General features: G+C 61.8%; 1 protein-coding gene across 14 annotated transcripts; it reads left to right on the forward strand.

Annotated features, from left to right (window-relative positions):
• Positions 1-138: 138 nt before the first annotated feature.
• Positions 139-16,919, forward strand: PDLIM7 (PDZ and LIM domain 7). 14 transcript variants are annotated; one of them, XM_063413286.1, is made up of 26 exons: positions 139-242; positions 1,477-1,583; positions 4,919-5,070; positions 5,371-5,401; positions 7,014-7,030; positions 7,427-7,498; positions 7,612-7,766; positions 8,084-8,120; positions 8,695-8,733; positions 8,839-8,993; positions 9,345-9,381; positions 10,030-10,068; positions 10,187-10,341; positions 10,706-10,742; positions 11,199-11,237; positions 11,367-11,512; positions 11,848-11,884; positions 12,622-12,660; positions 12,783-12,940; positions 13,278-13,314; positions 14,234-14,292; positions 14,377-14,611; positions 14,692-14,872; positions 15,029-15,149; positions 15,617-15,732; positions 16,021-16,919. In XM_063413286.1, exons 2-26 carry the CDS (start codon positions 1,479-1,481, stop codon positions 16,105-16,107), a joined length of 2,286 nt encoding a protein of 761 aa, XP_063269356.1. In that variant the 5' UTR covers positions 139-242; positions 1,477-1,478; the 3' UTR covers positions 16,108-16,919. The 14 variants fall into 14 exon arrangements, with proteins under 14 accessions (XP_063269356.1, XP_063269358.1, XP_063269360.1 ...); XM_063413287.1 differs by lacking the exon at positions 139-242 and adding an exon at positions 701-838; XM_063413288.1 differs by lacking the exon at positions 10,030-10,068.
• Positions 16,920-18,190: the final 1,271 nt, after the last annotated feature.

Consider the following 18,190-nt stretch of genomic DNA (forward strand, 5'->3'; position numbering starts at 1 on the left):
TGCTGAGGGGAGTGGGGGGGCCGGGCGGGGGCAGCTCGAGCCTCCCCGCCAGGGGGCACCGCCGTGCCCCCCGGCCGGCAGGGGCGCGCACGGTGATTGGCCGGAGCGCCCGCTGGCTCCGCCCCCTCCCGTTCCTATATACGGTGGGGCCGGGCTGGGCGGGGGCGGTGCCCGGGTTCGAGTCCCGTGTCGGCCCGCACCGCACCGCTCCCGCCCGCTTCGCCGGGCCCCGCTGGCCGCGGGTGAGTCCGGGGAGCCGGGCCGTGGCGGGGGGCTCCGTCATCTGCCGGGGGGATGGGGGCGTGAGGGGTGGAGGACGGAGGCCTAACTTATAGGGAAGGTGGGTGGTCAGGGTCGGGCCCGTGTGGGGCAGAGCCGGCGTCCCCGATCCCCGGGAGGGGAGGCGGTGTGGGATGGGGAGGGGTCCTGGAGCCCCCCGCGGGTCAGGGTGGGGCTTCTTAGCAGTAAGAAGGGTTGCCCAGCCTTTGCACACCGGGGACCCCCGGTGCAGTCGGGCCCTGTCCTGCCGGGGAGGGGTGGGGGCTGTCCGCCCACTCCGGGCCGCCCCGTCCCGGCGCCTCGCTGGGGCTTGCGCGGCTCCCGGGCGCCGGGAATGCCTGACACGCAGCTCTTCCCCCGGCCCTCCCGAGCGGGGAGCGGGCTGGTGTCGTCTTACACGCCTTATATAGCCCGCACCGGCCCGGGGAGAGCGGGGGCACGCTGGCCCCCGGCCCTGCAGCCGGCCCGTGCGAGGCGTGGGGAGCCCCGCAGCCGGCCCTGTCCGCCCTCGGGAGGAAGGTCCTGGGGCCGTTTGTGGGGATCTGACGACTTCTTCCAGGTAAAAGGTGGCAAGAGGCTGGTGCTGGCCCATCTGTCCGGAGCCTTGGCCGGCTGACAGCTGTCAGGCAGGGGAGCACCGGGATTCCCTCCTGCCGAAGCCCCGGAGATGGGCTCGCTCCCAGGGAGCATCTGCTCGGCCGGCTGCCGGAGCGCCAGCCTGGCTGCTCTGCCAGGCGCCTCGGGTGGTATCACGCAGCTCCTGTGTTGCTGCTGATAATTCATCCGGCAAAAATGCTTCTGGTTCCTATCCTTTTATACCTGCTGTTGCTTCTCTGTGGTCTGAACAGCCTGGGCTCTCAGCAGCTGGAGTTCCTGGGGTGCTGCACAGGAGAGCACATCCCAGGTTTAGAAGGAGAGCAGAGCCCACAGACACCCCGCTGTGGGTGGGAGGGCTGTGCCTGGCTCCCTGGCACTAGTCAGTGTTAGCCTGGGCCCCTCAGCGCTGACGTTGCTGGAGAAGATGCTGATGGATTTGGGGTGCGTCTCTAACCACAGTGTAGGATAGTCAGGGTGGAGTTACAGCTGGAAACGTGACCTGTCTCCTGTCCTACCCTGTCAGGCACCGAGCCCTCTTCTTGCTCTCCCTGCATTGTTTCCACGTACCCTAACACAGGATCACACCCTCTTCCCTTGCAGAGATGGGTGACATGGAGTCCTACAAGGTGATGCTGAATGGGCCGGCGCCCTGGGGCTTCAGGCTGCAGGGAGGGAAGGATTTCAGCATGCCGCTCTCCATCTCCAGGGTAAGAGAAAGCAAGGCTGGTGACACCCATCCTTTCTCCTGCCTCCGTGGGAGGGAGGCCGCAGTGGCTGAGGCAGAGCTGTACGGGGGATGTAGATGAGCTGGGGCCCTGCATCCTGCCCTGCCTGGCTCCACGTAGCCTCCTTGGTCCCTTATCAGCTGCAGCCCAGCACGGGGGTGTTCCGGGCAGAGAGCTGCAAGCAGAAACGTGAAATTCTGCACAGCCTCTGCAGAGGGGGGCAGGGGAGGCCCCTTCCGGAGTGTGCCCACCACAGTGGGAGGGGATCTGCTCTCTGAGATGTGGGTCTGGCTTCCTGCTCTGCATCCCAGCAGTGGGCTTGGCATCCCAGGACCTAGCCAGTGCCCTTCTGCCCTCCTCTCTACAGCACAGCTCCCAGCTCTGTGCCTGAGGTCACTCCTGAAATGGGCATGGAGAGGAGGAAGCTGTACTGCTCCCTGCACAGGGATGTGAATCCCTTGACACAACTCTCCCGTTTCTCCAGTGAGAGCCATTGTGCCACAGCTGCTTGTGCCTGAGGCTGCTGGTTTGAGCCTCTCCCGCTGTGATGTCCCTGAGTCTGACCCTGGATGTGTGCAGGTCCCCGTCCCTGGGCGGGTGCTGGCCACGGCTTTGGCCACGCAATTGCCTTATAAGCCTTGGAATGTGACTGCATCGCCTGTGCCGCTGGCGCTTGGGCAGCTGGCACGGAGGCTGCATCTCAAAGGGCAGCTTTGCTCGTGGCATTGAGTGCTGTGCTGCGTGGGGACCTGCCCCTGGCACAAGCCGGGCACTGCACACCAGTCCCAGAGGGCACAGATCTTCACAGCATCCCAGCACGGAGCACGGGCCCTGAGGGCACTGTGTGAGCCTGGAGTCGCCAGTGCTGCTGCCCCGGGGCCTGCTGATCTCTGCTGAGCACGCAGAGACGGCTCCAGCGAGTTTATTCTCTAAAAAATGTTTCTCTTGGCTGTGAGCCAGTTCTTAACAAAGGGTCTGGTCGGATGGAGGAGCCTCCCAGAGCCTGGGGCAGGGGCCTCGTGAAGCAGTGCTTGGTGAGGCTTGGGCAGTGCTGCCGTCCAGGGCAGGGCAGGAGCAGTGAGGAGATTGCCAGGGGATGCAGCCAGCTTTGGGGGCTCTCTGGTGAGGCTGGGCTGAATGCAGGGCAATGTGCTCTGATGGGAAGGTGTGAGCCTGTGCTGCTCTGCACTTCAGAGGCATCCCCAGACCCATTGCTCCTGCCCAGAGCATGCTGCTCTGCTGTCCTTGGCCACTGCCTCCTGTGAGCTGGCCCTGCCACAGCAGGCTGGAAGGAAGCATCCTGCCCTGGCTTTGTGGGCTGCAGGGGGGCCCTGCTCTGCAAGTCTGCAGGGGTGGGCAGCACAGGGCAGCAATGGTGTGTCCATTGGCTTGACTTTCAGCAGTGTCCATTGCTGTGGCACTCCTGTGTGAGCAGTGAGGCTGTTTCAGCTCACTGATCACACAAAAGAGGTGCCACCATGGCCCTCTGACAGGTACCTCCTGTGGCACGGGGCTCTGCTAGGCTGCTGACACCCTGGCTGGGCAGGCTGTGAGCCGTGGTCCCTGTGCTGGAGCCGGGGTAAGGTCTGCAGTCCGATAGCTGGATGCTGCATGGCACAGCCTGGCACCTGCCAGCTGGGAGAGAGGAGAGACACTTGGGCTGGAAGGCACTGAAGGATGTGCTGAGGGAGGCTCTGTCCTGGACAGGGCAGTAGGTGAGCACCTTTCTGGATGTGGTGATGGAGGTGCAGGGAGCAAAAGAGTGGGTGGAGAGGGGAGGAAGGAAGTCCTGGTTAACAGGTCTGGATGGGAAGTGGGAGGGCTGGCACTGCCATGGCTCCAGGCTGAGCTGGCACCTGTCAAAGGGGTTTCCTGCACGTTGGCATGGAGGGGGATGGGAAGTGCTGACCCGGCTGGGTGAGGCTTCATGACGCAGCCTGACATGCTCTCCCCTTCCTGGGCAGTTGTGTGAAAACCTCTCCCAACTCCTGCTCCTGCCTCCAAACCCACTCAGTCCCTTCCCTAGCCCTCCAGGGCAGCAAGCTGGGGCTTGCAGCAGCATGGTCTGGAGTTGGGGGCATCACTGCTGCTGGGGGCACCCTCCCATGCCAGGCAGGAGGAACGGGAGGGCAGTGTGGGCATATGGGATGGGGGTACCCATGTCCTGCTGGGAATAGCAGTGGGATGCAGGTGGAACTGGACCACATCCAGCCCCTATGTGGTGTTTGGCCTTGCATGGAGGGCTGGTGCTGGCCTGGAGAAGGGGTGTGTGGCTCCGGGCCGAGCCAGGTTCTGCAAGGAGGGGCCGGGACTCAGTGGCAGGGATTTTTCAGCCCTCTGACAGTGCTGGGAATCTGGCTCGCTCCTTTTATGTTCATGTCGAACAGGACTTGAGGAAATACTTGGTCTGGGTCCAAGCGCCTCGAGTTCTTCCATGCTGGAGGAGCAGGAATGGCTGCAGCCTGCCCACGTCTGTCTGTCTGTCTGTCAGTGCCTGGGAGCTGTGTGCAGTGCTCCAGGCCCTGCTCACCTCTGGCTGTGCATCCCTGGTGGGAGGGGAGGGCAGCCTCCACTTCCCAGCGTGGGGCTGGCGTACAGCCGTGCCATGGAGCTGCAGCAGGGGCAAGGCGCATCCCTGGCACCGTGGCCGGGAAGGGGAACTCGTGGCCGTGCTCCCGGCTGTCCCAGTGAGGCCATGTGGGTGGGGGCGGGTGTCTCCCTGCCCCGGGAGGGCTCCTGCTCCTCTGTGGGAATGAGGTAATGTCTGTGCCTGGTGGGAACGGGACGGGAGCGCGGGCGGCTGGGGGAGTGCCCAAGGGGTGCCTCCCCTGTCGTTCCCCGCCCCAGGCGAAGGGCTGGACATGCCTGTGGTTTGTGCTGAGATGTGGGCTGCCTAACGGGCCCTGAGTCACTGTGCTCTCTTCCTGCCCCGGGACCACAGGGATGACTCCAAGGGGTGGCTGGGCTACTTGTCAAGGCTGAGGCAGCGCTGCCTCTGCGTTTGGCGTCACGGCGATGAGGCCCTGGGGTGCTGGCAGGGTCCCCAGCCGTGCCAGAGGGCAGAGGCTGGGCAGTGCCCTGGAGAAGTGCTTTGCCTTCTGCTGCTGCCAAAGGGAAGAGGCTGCTCTAGGCTCATTCACTGGGAAATGGGAAGTAATCTAGGGGTCCCCCACTTTCCCCTGGGTCAGGTCTGTGGTGTCCTGTGCTGGGCTGGAGATCCTGGGCCTTGGCAGGCCCCTGCCCTCACGAGAATGTCCCTCTGCTCCCATGTCACTGCTTGGCTGTTCCAGCTCTCCCTAACTCTCTCTGTCCTGCAGCTGACTCTGGGTGGGAAGGCTGCCCAGGCCGGCGTGGGAGTGGGTGACTGGGTGCTGTACATCGACGGGGAGAGCACCAGTGCCATGACACACATCGAGGCCCAGAACAGGATCCGTGCCTGTGGGGACAGGCTCTGCCTCACCTTGAGCAGGTAGGAATCGTGGGTCCCTCAAACATGGGGTTCTGGGATGACTGGAGCGTAGTCAGGGCCCTCTGCCCAGTGCTGCCTCCTGGCATCACCATCTCCCAGCATCACTGCTCCTTACTTAGAGTCCCTGGCTGTGTCCAAGGGCTCTGCTTGCCTGGATAAGGCTTAACCTGACTGCCAGGCACAGGGCAGTGCCAGCTGGCCATGTTTCCCCTTGGTTGGGTGCTGCATCTCTGGGGTACCAGCATGCCGGTGGTGTCTGGGCCAGCTCCAGTACCTGCCCATCTGTCTCCTCTCTTGCAGAGCCCAGAACCAGCTGGGGAAGCCGCAGAAGGTACGTGTTGCTCCTGGTGCCGCAGTGGCAGCTCAGCCTCATCTCAGGGGAAAGGAATTTCAGTGTAGTCAAACAAATGGACTTTGCTCCTGGGGCTTTTAGGGTGCTGGGGTGTGTTTGGAGGTCTAGAATACCCAGCTGGAGGAACAGCTCTGACCTCTGGCACTGTTCAGGATCTGAGGGAGCGGGATCTGTGCAGTAGGTGCCTGGGCCCAGATTGTCTGTGCCCCTGCCTGGCGCTGGGTGTGGGCAGGGATACAGAGGGGCCAGCACAGGGGAGGAGGCTGGGCAGGTGCAGCAGCATGTTTGCTAGTGCTGAGGAGTGCTCTGGCACAGGCAGTCAGGGCTGGGGCTGGTGACTGGTGGCTCCTGGGCAGAAGCCACCTGCATGTGTTCGGCTTTGTGCCATGGGACGGTTGCAGTCAGCGTCTGTGCATGCCACCGCCCTGCCACAGGCAGCAGCGAGTGTCCAGGGCACCTACTAATCTTCAAATGACCCTCAGGCTGGGTTTGTGACCTGCTGTCGCTGGGCCAGGTGCCCAGTGGAGCGAGTGCCAGCCTGGCAGAGCCTGGTCTCCAAGGTGCACGTGCTGTCCAGCTTTCCTACCTGGCTGCCTGCTGCGCTGCCTGGCCCAGGGCTGCCCCTTGCATGCTGCTTGACGTGTGAGCCCGTGTCTGTGTGTTTTGTCTCGCTCAGGACTCACTCCCCTGCTCTGAACCCCTGAAATATAACTTCGCTCCCAGCACCGCCCTCAACAAAACAGCTCGGCCCTTCGGGGCCGGCTCACCTCCGAACCCGCGGCCCGGGCTGGTGACGAAACCCGTGACGTACGCGCCCCTGGCGCCCGCCTGCACCCCCCAGCACAACGGGTATGTTGCTGTCCGTGCTGCTCCCTGAGCGTCGGGGGCAGCCTGCTGCCCAGCCCTGCTGCGCCTTGCATGCCAGGCACCCTGGGTGGGAGCGGGTGACAGTGCCCGTGCCGGAGTCGCCGGTGGCTGGTGCTGAGGTGACATGACAGAAGTGTTGCACACTGACAGGGACACACAGCCACGCTCGTGCCGGTCCCTTGCTCAGGGATGTGTCAGCCTGTGGGGACTCCTGCCAGGCTTGACACGGTGGCTGGAGCAGGACACTGGCTGGCATCTGCAGTGGCAGGGACACGGTGGCTGTGTGTGACCACAGGCCGATGCCTGCCTGGGGAAGTCCTGCTGTTCCCCTGGCTGCAGGAAAGGGCTGGGCAGAGTGATGGCCTCCAGCTCTGCCGCACTGCTCTCCCCCGGCTCTGCTGCGTGTGTCCAGCAGCTGCTGGTCCCTGCTCCTTCTGCCAGAGCTGCCGTAGTGGCCAGGAGCTGGGCAATGGGGCGGGATGTGGGGTGCCCTGGGCATCAAGGGCTGTTCTGGGGACTGAGGGAGCACAGTCTGGTCCACTGGCATCTGCCCCTGTGTCCCAGCGTTCTCTCAGCCCTGGGTGAGCTGGGTGTGAGACTCAAGGATAGAGGGACTAATGCAAGCCATAGGTGAACTCTGGAAACTTCTTGGGTGCTGCAGGTCTAATTTCACCTTCCTTTTTCTTTCTTTCTCTCTTCCCTTTCTCTTTCCCTCTCCTTACAGGTGCTGAGCCTTGACAAGTCAGTAAGCCTTTTACCTGCTCTCTCTATCCTCCCTGCATGCCTCTTCCCTGCCAGTGCCCTGTCCTCCGGGGCAGGGCCAGCCTGGGGATGGGCAGCAGGCGCTGCTCTGCCCATGTGGGTGGGTGACTGCTGGCACCAAGCTGTCCCCAGTGTAAAGGGAACAGCTGCCTATATCTGCCAGATGCTGGGACCCTGGAGTGTCCTTGTGTGTGATGCATTCCCTGTTCCCCAAGATGTGGCTGTGTTGGGCAAGGGCTGATGGGCTGTGCTGGGCACTGTGCCCAGGGCCAGGTGGCACTGCCATAGACGGCTGTGGTCCAGCTTCCCTGATGGTGTTTTTTGACCTTGGCTTCTTCTTGCTCTGTCCTTTCTCTTTATGGCCCTTGGGGCCAGTTTCAAATCGCCAGGAATGGTGGTGGTCATTCCAGAGTCAGCCTTTGCGAGGGAGGAGCTGGGTGATGAGCAGTAAGACAAAGTGTGGCATCTCTGCTACTGGTGTGCTGTGATTCTGTGCTGGGGAAGGTGCGGGGCAGGCCCAGAGATCTGTCAGATTTGACAGATGACTCTGTCACTCACAGGCAGCCCCCGCAGCTGCTGGAGTCCCCCAGCACCCCTGTGTGTGACCCCGTGAAGCTGCGGATGTTAGAGGACATTGACGACTCAAAGCCCCACAGCTGGACCTCCCAGTCCCGTTCCTTCCGCAAGCTGTCCCGGCTCGTGGGCGCAGACAGCAGTGAGTTCCCGTAGGGCCTGGCACTGGCTGACTGCCCAGCTTTGCTGGGGAATCTGGAGCTGGATAAAGGCTTTGGTGCCTCGTGGAGTGTTGGTTTTGGCCCTATTGGGGCATTTAAGCCAGGCAGAGCTACCTGGGGCTGTGTGGGCTCGTGTGGGCTGTGCTCTGCCCCGTGGCCAGGCAGGGCTGTGTGTTGGGACAGGTGGGCAGTGGGAGGAGCCCTTTTCCTTTTCCTGTTCCTTTTCCCTTTCTGCTGTCTCTGGGCCTCAGTTGCCCAGTCTGACACCATCTCCCCCTTTTTTTCCTGCTATGGTCAGTGGAGGATGGTGAGGACAAGCTTGTTAAAAAGCCCAGGTAAGGGGAGCGTGTGCCAGAGCAACAGCAGGAGCCACAAGGTGTCCACACCAGGCTCAGCCCACATGCCTGGTTCTCTCTTGCTGCTTGCAGTCACTTAGGGGAAGCTCTTTGCTCTATTGCTGTTTTTTCTCTGCCTCTCCAAGAGTCGAGCTGTTGGTGGAGCTGCAGAGCTTGCCCTGCACTCACCCCACAGTAGTCACTGCCAGAGCTCTGCCACTGCTCTGACCATCACCTCGGGGGGGTCCTGCCAGGTCACCCACTGGCCAGACCAGATGTCCTGTGCTGGGTATGACCTGCTGGCACCAAGCTGGGGAGGCCAAGCTCTGCCATCACTTCTTGAGGAAAAGGGATCTGGAGAAGGCTGGTGCACTGACAACACCTTGCTGGGGGTATTGGGAGGTGCGAGGCAGCAACTGGACAATGTGCTGTGAGCCTGGCGTGCGGCTGCAGGATGGCAGGGCAGAGCTGGCTGAGTGTCTCCAACTTCTAGTTCTGGAGTGCATTTGTGAGGGATGGGCTATGCCATGATCACATACTGAGTGCTGTGCTACCGTTCTTTCCAATATCACAGGGATGCCCATGGGTCCAGCTGGGGCACAGTGGAGCAGTGGTGAGTGCTAGGGTCTGGTGAGGGCGCTTTTGGCAGCACTGTCCTGTGCTGAAGCAGGGTCTGTGCTTTGTGCTGGCTGAAGGTCCTGCCCTCTGTCACTCACAGGCAACCCCCACAGCCTCTGGAGCCCCCCAGTAGCCCCGGGTGTGACCCTGGCAAGTTGCGGATGTTGGAGGACGCTGAGGGCTGGCAGCCCCGCACCGGGACCTCGCAGTCCCGTTCCTTCCGCAGGCTGGCCCAGCTGACGGGCACAGATGCCAGTGAGTTCCCAAAGGGCCTCATGCTGGCTGGGAATGTGGGACTGTTTTGGGGTAACCAGATACTGGGAGAGGCAGTGGGGTGATGTAGCACCTGGGAGTTTGGGTTTTGACCCCAGGTAACTCCCTGAGGGCAGCTGAGCCAGCGAGATCTGCCCAAGGTTGTGTGTGGGCTCGTGGTGGTGCTGGTCTGGCCTGTGCTCTGCCCTGTGGCCAGACAGGGCTGTGCGATGGGGCGAGGGGGTGGTGAGTGGAGAGGTTGGTTTTCCTCCTTTCCCTTACTGCTTTTCCTGGACCTTAGTTGCTTAGACTGACTCCATCTCCCCCTTTTCTCTCCTGCACTGCTGCACTCAGTGGAGGATGGTGAGGATGAATTTATTAAAAAGCCCAGGTAAGGAGAGTGTGTGCCAGGGCAGCTGCAGGAGCCCACCCTGGGCTCAACCCACGCGGCTTGTTCTCTCTCACTGCTTGCAGTCACTCAGGGGAATCTCTTTGCTCTGTGGCTGTTTCTTCTCTCCTTATCCTCCACCCTCTGTCCTATCCTTTCCTTCTTCCTAGAGCCAAGCTGTTGGCAGAGCCACAGGCTCTGCCCTGTGCTCACCCCACAATAGGCACTGCCAGTGCTCAGCTGCTGCTCTGACTGTCACCTCAGGAGGCTCCTGCCCAGACACCCACCAGCCAGGCAGGCTGTTCCCAGATGAGGTGTCCTCATGCAGGGTGTACAGACAGGACCCACTGGGCACTGCTGGCACCAAGCTGGGGAGGCCAAGCTGCAGCACAGTGTGCTGGACACAGTGGGCAGGGGTGGCTGGTGGCACTGACAGCACCTTGCTGGGGGTGTCGGGAGTTGCAGGGTAGGGAACTTGACCAGACCTGGGGCACAATGTCATTTGGGGCCATGGAACGGCTGCAAGGCTGATCAGGAGTGAATGCTGTCAGCATTTCCACAAGGCTTGTGTGTCTCTGGGGCTAGGGATGCGTATGGAGAGGGGTGGGCTGGTCAAACACTGACCCTTGTGCCACCATTCTGATACCACAGGGATGCCTGTGGGTCCAACTGGGGCACGGGGCAACATCGGTGAGTGCCAGGGTCTGCCAGAAGTGTTGGCACGTGCCAGGACATCTTTGGGAGTGCTTCCCTGTTCCAGAGCAGGGTCCAATCCTGGTGCTGAGCCCCTGCCCTCTGTCACTCACAGGCAGCCCCCACAGCTGCTGGAGCCTCCCGGTGACACTGTGTGTGACCCTGTGAAGCTGCGGATGTTAGAGAACATTGACGACTCAAAGCCCCACACCTGGACCTCCCAGTCCCGTTCCTTCCGCAAACTGGCCCGGCTGGTGGGCGCTAGCAGCAGTGAGTTCCCTTAGGGCCTGGCACTGGCTGACTGCCCAGCTGTGCCCAGCTTTGCTGGGGCAACTGGATAAAGGCCCCGGTGTGTTGTTACAGCCGGGCATTCCTTTTGACCCCATTTGGGCCCTCTGTGGCAGCTGAACCAGCGGGAGTTGCCCAGGGCTTTTTGGGGTCAGGGTGGTCCCACTGGGCTGGAGCCGTGCTCTGCCCTGTGGCTGGGCAGGGCTGTGTGTTGGAGCAGGGGGGCAGTGGGAGGAGAAGGCATTTTTCCTTCCTTTCCCTTCCCTTCCCTTTCCTTCCTGCTGTGCCTGGGCCTCAGTTGCCACAGACTGACTGCATCTCCTCCTTTCTCTCCTGGTGTCCTCAGTGGATGATGGTGAGGATGAGCCCGTTAAAATGCCCAGGTAAGGGGCAGCAGCAGGAGCCACAAGCTGCCCATGCCAGGCTCAGCCTCCACAGCCACCTCACCCTCACTGCTTGCAGTCACTCTGGGGGTGCTCTTCGCCTGCTGGGGGTTCTTCCCTCCCTCTCTGTCCCCTCTCCCAGACTTGAGGTGTTTTCAGAGCTGCACAACAGGCACTGCCAGCACTCAGCCACTGCTCTGACCCTCACCTCGGGAGGGTCCTGCCCCAAGCACCCACCTGGGTAGGGGTGGCTGGTGACAATCACAGCACCTTGCTGGAGATGTTCGGAGGAGCTGGGCAGCAACCGGTCTTGCTGCTTTGTGTCCCGTGCAGCTGTGAAGCAGCTGCAAGGCTGCTGGTCAGTATTTCCACGTGGCTCATGCCCTATGGGGCTTTGGGTATGGCAGGGATGGTCAAACAGTGACTGTTGTGCTGCTGTTTTTTCCAATGTCACAGGGATTCCCATGGGTCCAGCTGGGGCACAGTGGAGCAGCGGTGAGTGCCAGGATCTGGCAGAGGTGTTGCCGTGTGTCAGGTCACCTTTGGCAGCACTGCCCTGTGCTGCAGTGTTGGGCAGGGTCTGTGCTTTGTGCTGGCTGAGCTCCTGCCCTCTGTCACTTACAGGCAGCCTCTGGAGCCCCCCAGTAGCCCCGGGTGTGACCCTGGGAAGCTGCGGATGTTGGAGGACGCTGAGGGCTGGCAGCCCCGCACCGGGACCTCGCAGTCCCGCTCCTTCCGCAGGCTGGCCCAGCTGACGGGCACAGATGCCAGTGAGTTCCTGTAGGGCCTCATGCTGGCTGGGAATGTGGGACTGTTTTGGGGTGCTGGGAGAGGCAGTGGGGTGATGTGGGATCAGGAGTTTGATTTTGGCCCCAAGTCACCCCTTGAGGCAGCTGAGCCAGCAAGATCTGCCCAGGGCTGTGTGTGGGCTCATGGTGGTGCTGGTCTGGGGCCACGCTCTGCCCCATGGCCAAGCAAGCTGTGTGATGGGGCAAGGGGGTGCTGGGTGGGGAGGTTGGTTTTCCTTCTTTCCTTTCCTGCTTCTCCTGGGCATCAGTCACTGCAGACTGATGCCATCTTCCCCTTTCTCTCCTGCTGCACTCAGTGGAGGATGGTGAGGATGAGATTGTTAAAAAGCCCAGGTAAGGGGAGCATGTGCTGAGGCTGCATGTCCCTGGTGTCTGGGCACTACTGGCTCTGAGCCGGGGATGCTGAGCTGCACCTTAGCCTTTTGAGCATACAAGGAGTGGAGGAGGCTGATGGCACTGGGAAAACCTGGCTATGGGATGTTGGGAGGTGCTGGGTAACACCTGCACCTGGGGCACATTGTCCTGTGAGCCTGGTGTGGCAGAGCTGGGTGAGTGCTGCTGGGTCATTTCCCCTCAGCATCGCTACTTCTTATGACTCTGGGCAAACTCTTTGCCCTGTTGCTGGTGGTGGAGCTGCAGAGCCCACGCTGTGCTCTCCCCACAACAGGCACTACCAGTGCTCAGCCACTGCTTTGACCTTCACCTTGGGAGGTTCCTGCCTGGACACTCGCTGACTAGATCGTTTGTCCCCAGATGGGTGTGCAGGCAAGACCTGCTGGGCACTGCTGACACCAAGCTGGGGAGGCCAATATGCAGCACAGTGTGTAGGGGTGGCTGGTGACACAACACTTCACTGGGCATTTTTGGAGTCGCAGGGCAGGCACTGTACCTGGGGCACGATATCTTGTGGGGTCATGAAATGGCTGCAAGGCTGGTCAGCAGTGAATGCTGTTGGCATTTCCATGAGGTTCTTGTATCTCTGAGATTGTGGGTTCGTATTGGAAGCATGGGCTGAGCTGTGGGTCAGCCACTGACTGCTGTGCCACCTCTTTTTCCACGTGATGCCACAGGGATGCCCATGAGTCCAGCTGGGGCACGGTGGAGCAGCGGTGAGTGCCAGGGTCTGGCAGAGGTGTTGCCATGTGCCAGGGCACCTTTTGGAGTGCTTCCCTGTTCCAGAGCAGGGTGTGTGCTTTGTGCTGGCTGAGCTCCTGCCCTCTATCACTCACAGACAGCCCCCGCAGCCTCTGGAGCACCCCAGTACCCCTGGGTGCAACCCCGGGAAGCTGCGACTGATAGAGGACGCTGAGGACTGGCAGCCCCGCACCGGGACCTCGCAGTCCCGCACCTTCCGCAGGCTGGCCCAGCTGACGGGCACAGACAGCAGCAGTGAGTTCCCAAAGGGCCTGGCACTGGCTGGAGGTGCTGGACTCTGCCTGGGCTGCCAGCATCCAGCAGAATCTGGAGTGGCACTGGAACATTGGTTTGGCTCCCGTGTGGCCCCTGTGGGGTGGCTGAGTCAGTGGGAGCTGCCTGGGGCTGTGTGTGGTCTCTGACACCAGTCTGGGGTCTTGGTCTGCCCTGTGGCCAGGCAGGGCTTCGTTTTGGGGCAGGGGTTGGTGGGAGGAGAGGTTGGTTTTCCTCTTTTCCCTTTCCCCTCTTCTTGTGCCCTGGCCTCGGTCTGTGAGGACTGACTGTTTCCTCCTTTCTCTCCTGCTGCGCTCAGTGGAGGATCATGATGATGTGTTTGTTAGGAAGCCCAGGTAAGGGGAGTGTGTGTCAGCAGGAGCTGGGGGGCTGCATGTCCTGGGCAGAGCCCCTTGGGCATTGCTGCCCCTCAGCTGGCAATGCTGAGCTGCGCCGTGGTGTTCCAGAAACAGCGGGTTGGGAGTGGCTGATGGCACTGGCCAAATCTCACTGGGTTGTTGTGGTGTTTGGGCAGCATCTGTACCTGGGGCACAGTGTCCTGCAAGCCTGGCATGGGGCTGCAGGGCAGCCAAGCTCATGGATGTCACCAGCTTGTCAGGGTTCTTCCTAGTTCTGTGCAGCCACTTAGTGGGGTGGACAGAACCCCATTTTTTGCCTTTACCTCTCTGTGACACCTCCTGCCCTGGTGTCATGGCCTTTGGGTACCAGCTCTGCCCAGTTTGCTCTGACACAAATAAAAGTTGGGTTTGTTGCCATCTACTTTTTGAATTTGTCTTGGAGAGGTACAGAGCCACTGGCTCTCCCTCTCTCCCTGTCCCCCCTCTTTTGGTGGGCTGTGTCTCTTTAGCCCTGGCTTGCCCTGCCTGTTCCCAGCGCTGCTGAGCTGGGCCCTGGGGCTCCCTGCATCACGTCATGTCCAAGTCCCCCTGCACCCCTGTGAGACAGGGGTGATCATCACACATTAGTAGGCAGCCAAAGTCTGTATGGTCTCTGGGGTCCCTGGTCAGCCTGGAGAAGTGCAGAACTTTCCCTCCTGCCACTCCCCAGACCAACCCGGCGGGTACCAGAGACCCTGGGGGTGCTGTCTTGGCAGGACTGAAGCCCCTTGGCTCAGTACCTCATCACTAAACCAGCTATCACTGGGCATGGGGGCTTGCCCAGCTCCCTCCTGCTTGTTGGGGTGGGGAGCCCTGCCTGCACCCCCTGGGCAGTGAGGACGAGCAGGGCAGGCTGGATTAACTGCTTGTTCTGTAGCCAGGTCTCCGTGCCGGACCCGTCCCCAGGACCAACGATGAAGACTGAGCCAGGACTGGGTGAGCAAAACATCTCTGGACTTTTCAGGGAGGGCCTTCCAAGGGATCAGGAGCACTGTCCTTAAGACCTGTGTGTGTACACAGCCCCCAGGACCCCCAGTGCCACCCCCAGCCCTACCAGCCGCCCACCCTGGGCTGTGGACCCCTCGTTTGCCGAGCGCTACGCCCCGGACAAGACGAGCACGGTGGTGAGCAAGCACAGCCAGCCGGCCACGCCGACGCCCATGCAGAACCGCAGCTCCATCGTGCAGGCAGCCCAGCAGGCCCCCGAGGGGCCCGGCCGCACCCCCCTCTGCTACAAGTGCAACAAGGTCATCAGGTGAGCCCTGGTGCTACCGCTGCCACACCGGCGGCCTGGGTGACACCCGGCGTGGCTGATGTGGCTCTGTCCTGCCACAGGGGACGGTACCTGGTGGCGCTGGGACATTATTACCACCCCGAGGAGTTCACCTGCTGCCAGTGCAGGAAGGTGCTGGATGAGGGCGGCTTCTTTGAGGAGAAAGGCTCCATCTTCTGCCCCAAGTGCTACGACACACGCTACGCACCCACCTGCGCCAAGTGCAAGAAGAAGATCACTGGGGTGAGTGTCCCTCAGCCTGCCCTCCATCTCCTGTCCTTGCCCTCTGCTGTGAGTCTTGCTCTGTTCCTTCCCACCTTGGTCCCATCTCAGGGGACACTCCTTGTCCCTTCCTGCCCTTGGTGGTCCTGCCCCTGGCTGACAGTGGCTCCTTTCCAGGAGGTGATGCACGCACTGAAGATGACCTGGCATGTGCAGTGCTTCACCTGTAATGCCTGCAAAACTCCCATCCGCAACCGAGCCTTCTACATGGAGGAGGGACAGCCCTACTGCGAGAGAGGTAGGACCCAGGGACCCCATGTGTCACCTCATGTGGCCCTGGGGCACCACTGGGACTCAGCAGCTGCACATAGGGCTGGGGGCATGATTGCCCTGCTTTGCAGGGCTCCCCCTGGGCTGTGGGGAGCACGGAGACCCCAATCCCACCACCCTGAGTCCCCCATCCTGGTTCTCCCTAGCTGCAGGGTAGTTTGAGCCTCCTATGTTGCCATGGCAATGAGGGAGGATGTACATCAAAGGGAGTGCTGCATCCTGGGAGATGAGGTTCTCCTCCTCCCCCTGGAGCCTTGTGGTGGGCGGGCCACCCTGCACCTCTCCCGTGTGTCCAGGGCTTTATCTCACCTGGATGCAGGCTGGCAGAGTTGTCCCCAGCCTGTGCCTGTGGGATCCCGGCTGAGCTGCAGCCCTGCTCCCCTGGCATGAGCAGTGCAGTGGAAGTGCTGACCTGGGCTCTGCCTTTCCTCACAGACTATGAGAAGATGTTTGGCACCAAGTGCCGTGGCTGTGACTTCAAGATCGATGCTGGGGACCGGTTCCTGGAGGCGCTGGGGTTCAGCTGGCACGACACCTGCTTTGTCTGTGCGGTGAGCAGTGTGCCTCCCTCCCCGGCTGTTGCAGGGCCTGTGCCTCTGCCTGGCAGTCCTGCTCTGGCTGGGGTACACCAGCAGCACAGGGGACTGCTGCCACAAGATTTTTCCCACTTGCCTCCGTTCTGGGAGCTTGGGACTCTGCTCTGAGCCTTCTGGTCCCTGGCAGTGCCCCAGGGCTGTGTGGAGTGGTCCCTGGTCCCTGTGTGACACCACTGCTGGGCTGTGGGGGATCCAGAGGCAGGCTCAGCCCCCCAGCCTGATCACCGGCACTCTCCTCCCCAGATCTGCCAGACCAACCTGGAAGGGAAGACGTTCTACTCCAAGAAGGACAAGCCGCTGTGCAAGAGCCACGCTTTCTCCCACGTGTGAGGGGTGGGAATTCAGCTGTGTCCACACATGCTCCTGGCCCTGCATGCTCTTCTCCCCCTGCCCTCCTGGCCCCAGGGAGCCAGGCTGGGCCCTTGGCCCTTTATCCCTTGCTCCTGCCTCTTTCCTGGCAGCTCCTGGCTCAACTCCAGCCAGATACAGTGCTGGGGCCAGAGCCCCTTATAGCTGGGTGGCTTCCTATATGCTTCTCAACTGGCCCTAGGAGCCCTGGGAAGGGGATGCTGCATGGATCTCCTGCCCCTGAGCCACGCAGCATTGTGGGCACAACTGTGCTGAGGCAGGAATTGGAGGGGTCTGCCACAGCTGAGCTGCTCCCTTGCTGCCTGGCAGCTCAGTGCTGGGGCAGGGATACTCCTTACACGTCCCTGAGTGGGTGAGGACCAGCTCCTGCCTGACTCTCCCCCACCTTCCTGCTGTGTGCTTGGGGCTGGAGACCTGACCATGACAGCCCACCAGCCACCCCTACCAAACTGCTGCGGTGGCTTTCTGCCCTGGTTCCATTCTGGGGGTGTCTGTGCCTCATGCCCCCCACCCTGCTGCCCCACTGCTCCCCTGGGGCTGGCAGCACCCCTAGCCTGGCATCGCCCAGCTGTGGCTGGCAGCGTGGGCTGATGGCCAGCCCAGCCAGACAGCTCCTCCTGCAAGGCTTGGGCACAGCTTCCTACCAAAGAGCTCTCTGCCACTGCCATCCTGGGGCCATCGATGCCTCCCCCCAACCCACACCCTCCGGTCAGGCTGCGCTGATGTAGCCACGGTGCTTTTAGTGCCTTTAATAAACACGTCTCTGCAAGTGCCGGTGTCTCCAGGCCAGTGGTTTTGCCGAGTGAGGTGCGGCTGGCTGGGAAGGTCATGCTCTGCCCTCATCCCGCTCCCTCTGGGGCCTGACTCAGCTCCTTCCAGCTTTCCAGGGAAAATCTTCGTCTCAGATTTCTCCTCCTCTGCCCGCGTCAGCCCAGGCTTGACCCCTTGTGTCGACTGGGTCATCCCTCCTGTAGCAGGCAGGACCGCTAATGGAGGCAGTAATTCATCTGGGGGGCAAAATACAGCAAGGAGAGATGGGGAAAGGGGTCAGACCTTAGTGGGGGTCCCTCTATACCTGGCAGTGTCCTCTGGTCCATGAGTCCTGTAGAGGGGACGAGGAGTCACGGGGCACGCATGGGCCACGTGCACCAGCCCTGGGCGTTCTCCGGCGTGGAGCAGCCAAGCGTTCGCTCACGCGATGCAGCTGCCGTCCCGAAGGACGGGTGTGAGGCCGGGCTGGAACGGGCTGGAGGGCAGCGGCTGTGGGGAAGGGAGTGTTCTCCTCCCTCTCCACTCTGACAGCTGGAACGGTCATTAATAATTGCAGCTCTTAACCGTGATGAGCAATTGTAAGGAAAATTGTCTTGCTCATCTACTGGAAGGTTCTGCCGGGGGCAGGAGCTGGCTATGGGAAGCCAAATGTCTGCTGGCATCACCCAGATCTGGGCTGCGATGCCACATCTTCTCACTGCCAGTTCCAGGAGTGCACAAGCACATCAAAAATGGGGCGAGGAAAGTCGAGGGATAAAGACAGGCTGGGGCTGGGCCAGGCACTCAAGCGAGAGCACGTGAGCAATGGGATGGTCACACTGAGAAGCAGCAGGACACGGGTGCACCAAGGGACAGAAACAGCTGGTGCCTGCCTGGCAGGGCCGGCAGGAGCAGGGCTGAGTGCCCGCGTGTGAGTCCCAGCTGTGCAGCCAAGGTCAGAGGAACCACAGGGGAAGGTGAGGCGGCCGTGGCCACACGTGGGCAGCCCCTGAACCAACCCTGGCTTGGCTGGACAGCAGCCTGTGAGTGGAGGGCAGGAAAGGGGCAGGGGCAGGCAGTCGTGCGGGACGGAGCCTGCTGGGGTCTGGAACAGGTTCTGCCGGATCAGCCCCGGGGTGCCCAGCTGTGGAGCAGGGCCAGGACAGAGCCAGGGTGACACAGCCAACTTGCCTCTCCCTGGGGGAGAGCCAAGCATGCCCTTGTGCCACTGCAAGGTCTGCGCTCGTGGGGGGCTTAGCTCTGGTGCTGCCTCTGAGCCTCCTGATGACGCCTC

This window comes from Prinia subflava, chromosome 16 (genome assembly GCF_021018805.1).
Source record: "Prinia subflava isolate CZ2003 ecotype Zambia chromosome 16, Cam_Psub_1.2, whole genome shotgun sequence".
In the NCBI taxonomy this organism is placed as follows: domain Eukaryota; kingdom Metazoa; phylum Chordata; class Aves; order Passeriformes; family Cisticolidae; genus Prinia; species Prinia subflava.

Coding starts and splice junctions, on each gene's coding strand:
- PDLIM7 (XM_063413286.1), top strand. CDS start 1,479: ATGGGTGACATGGAGTCCTACAAGGTGATGCTGAATGGGCCGGCGCCC. Junction 8,734..8,838: donor TGGGGCACAGTGGAGCAGTG/GTGAGTGCTAGG, acceptor TGTCACTCACAG/GCAACCCCCACAGCCTCTGG. Junction 12,661..12,782: donor TGGGGCACGGTGGAGCAGCG/GTGAGTGCCAGG, acceptor TATCACTCACAG/ACAGCCCCCGCAGCCTCTGG.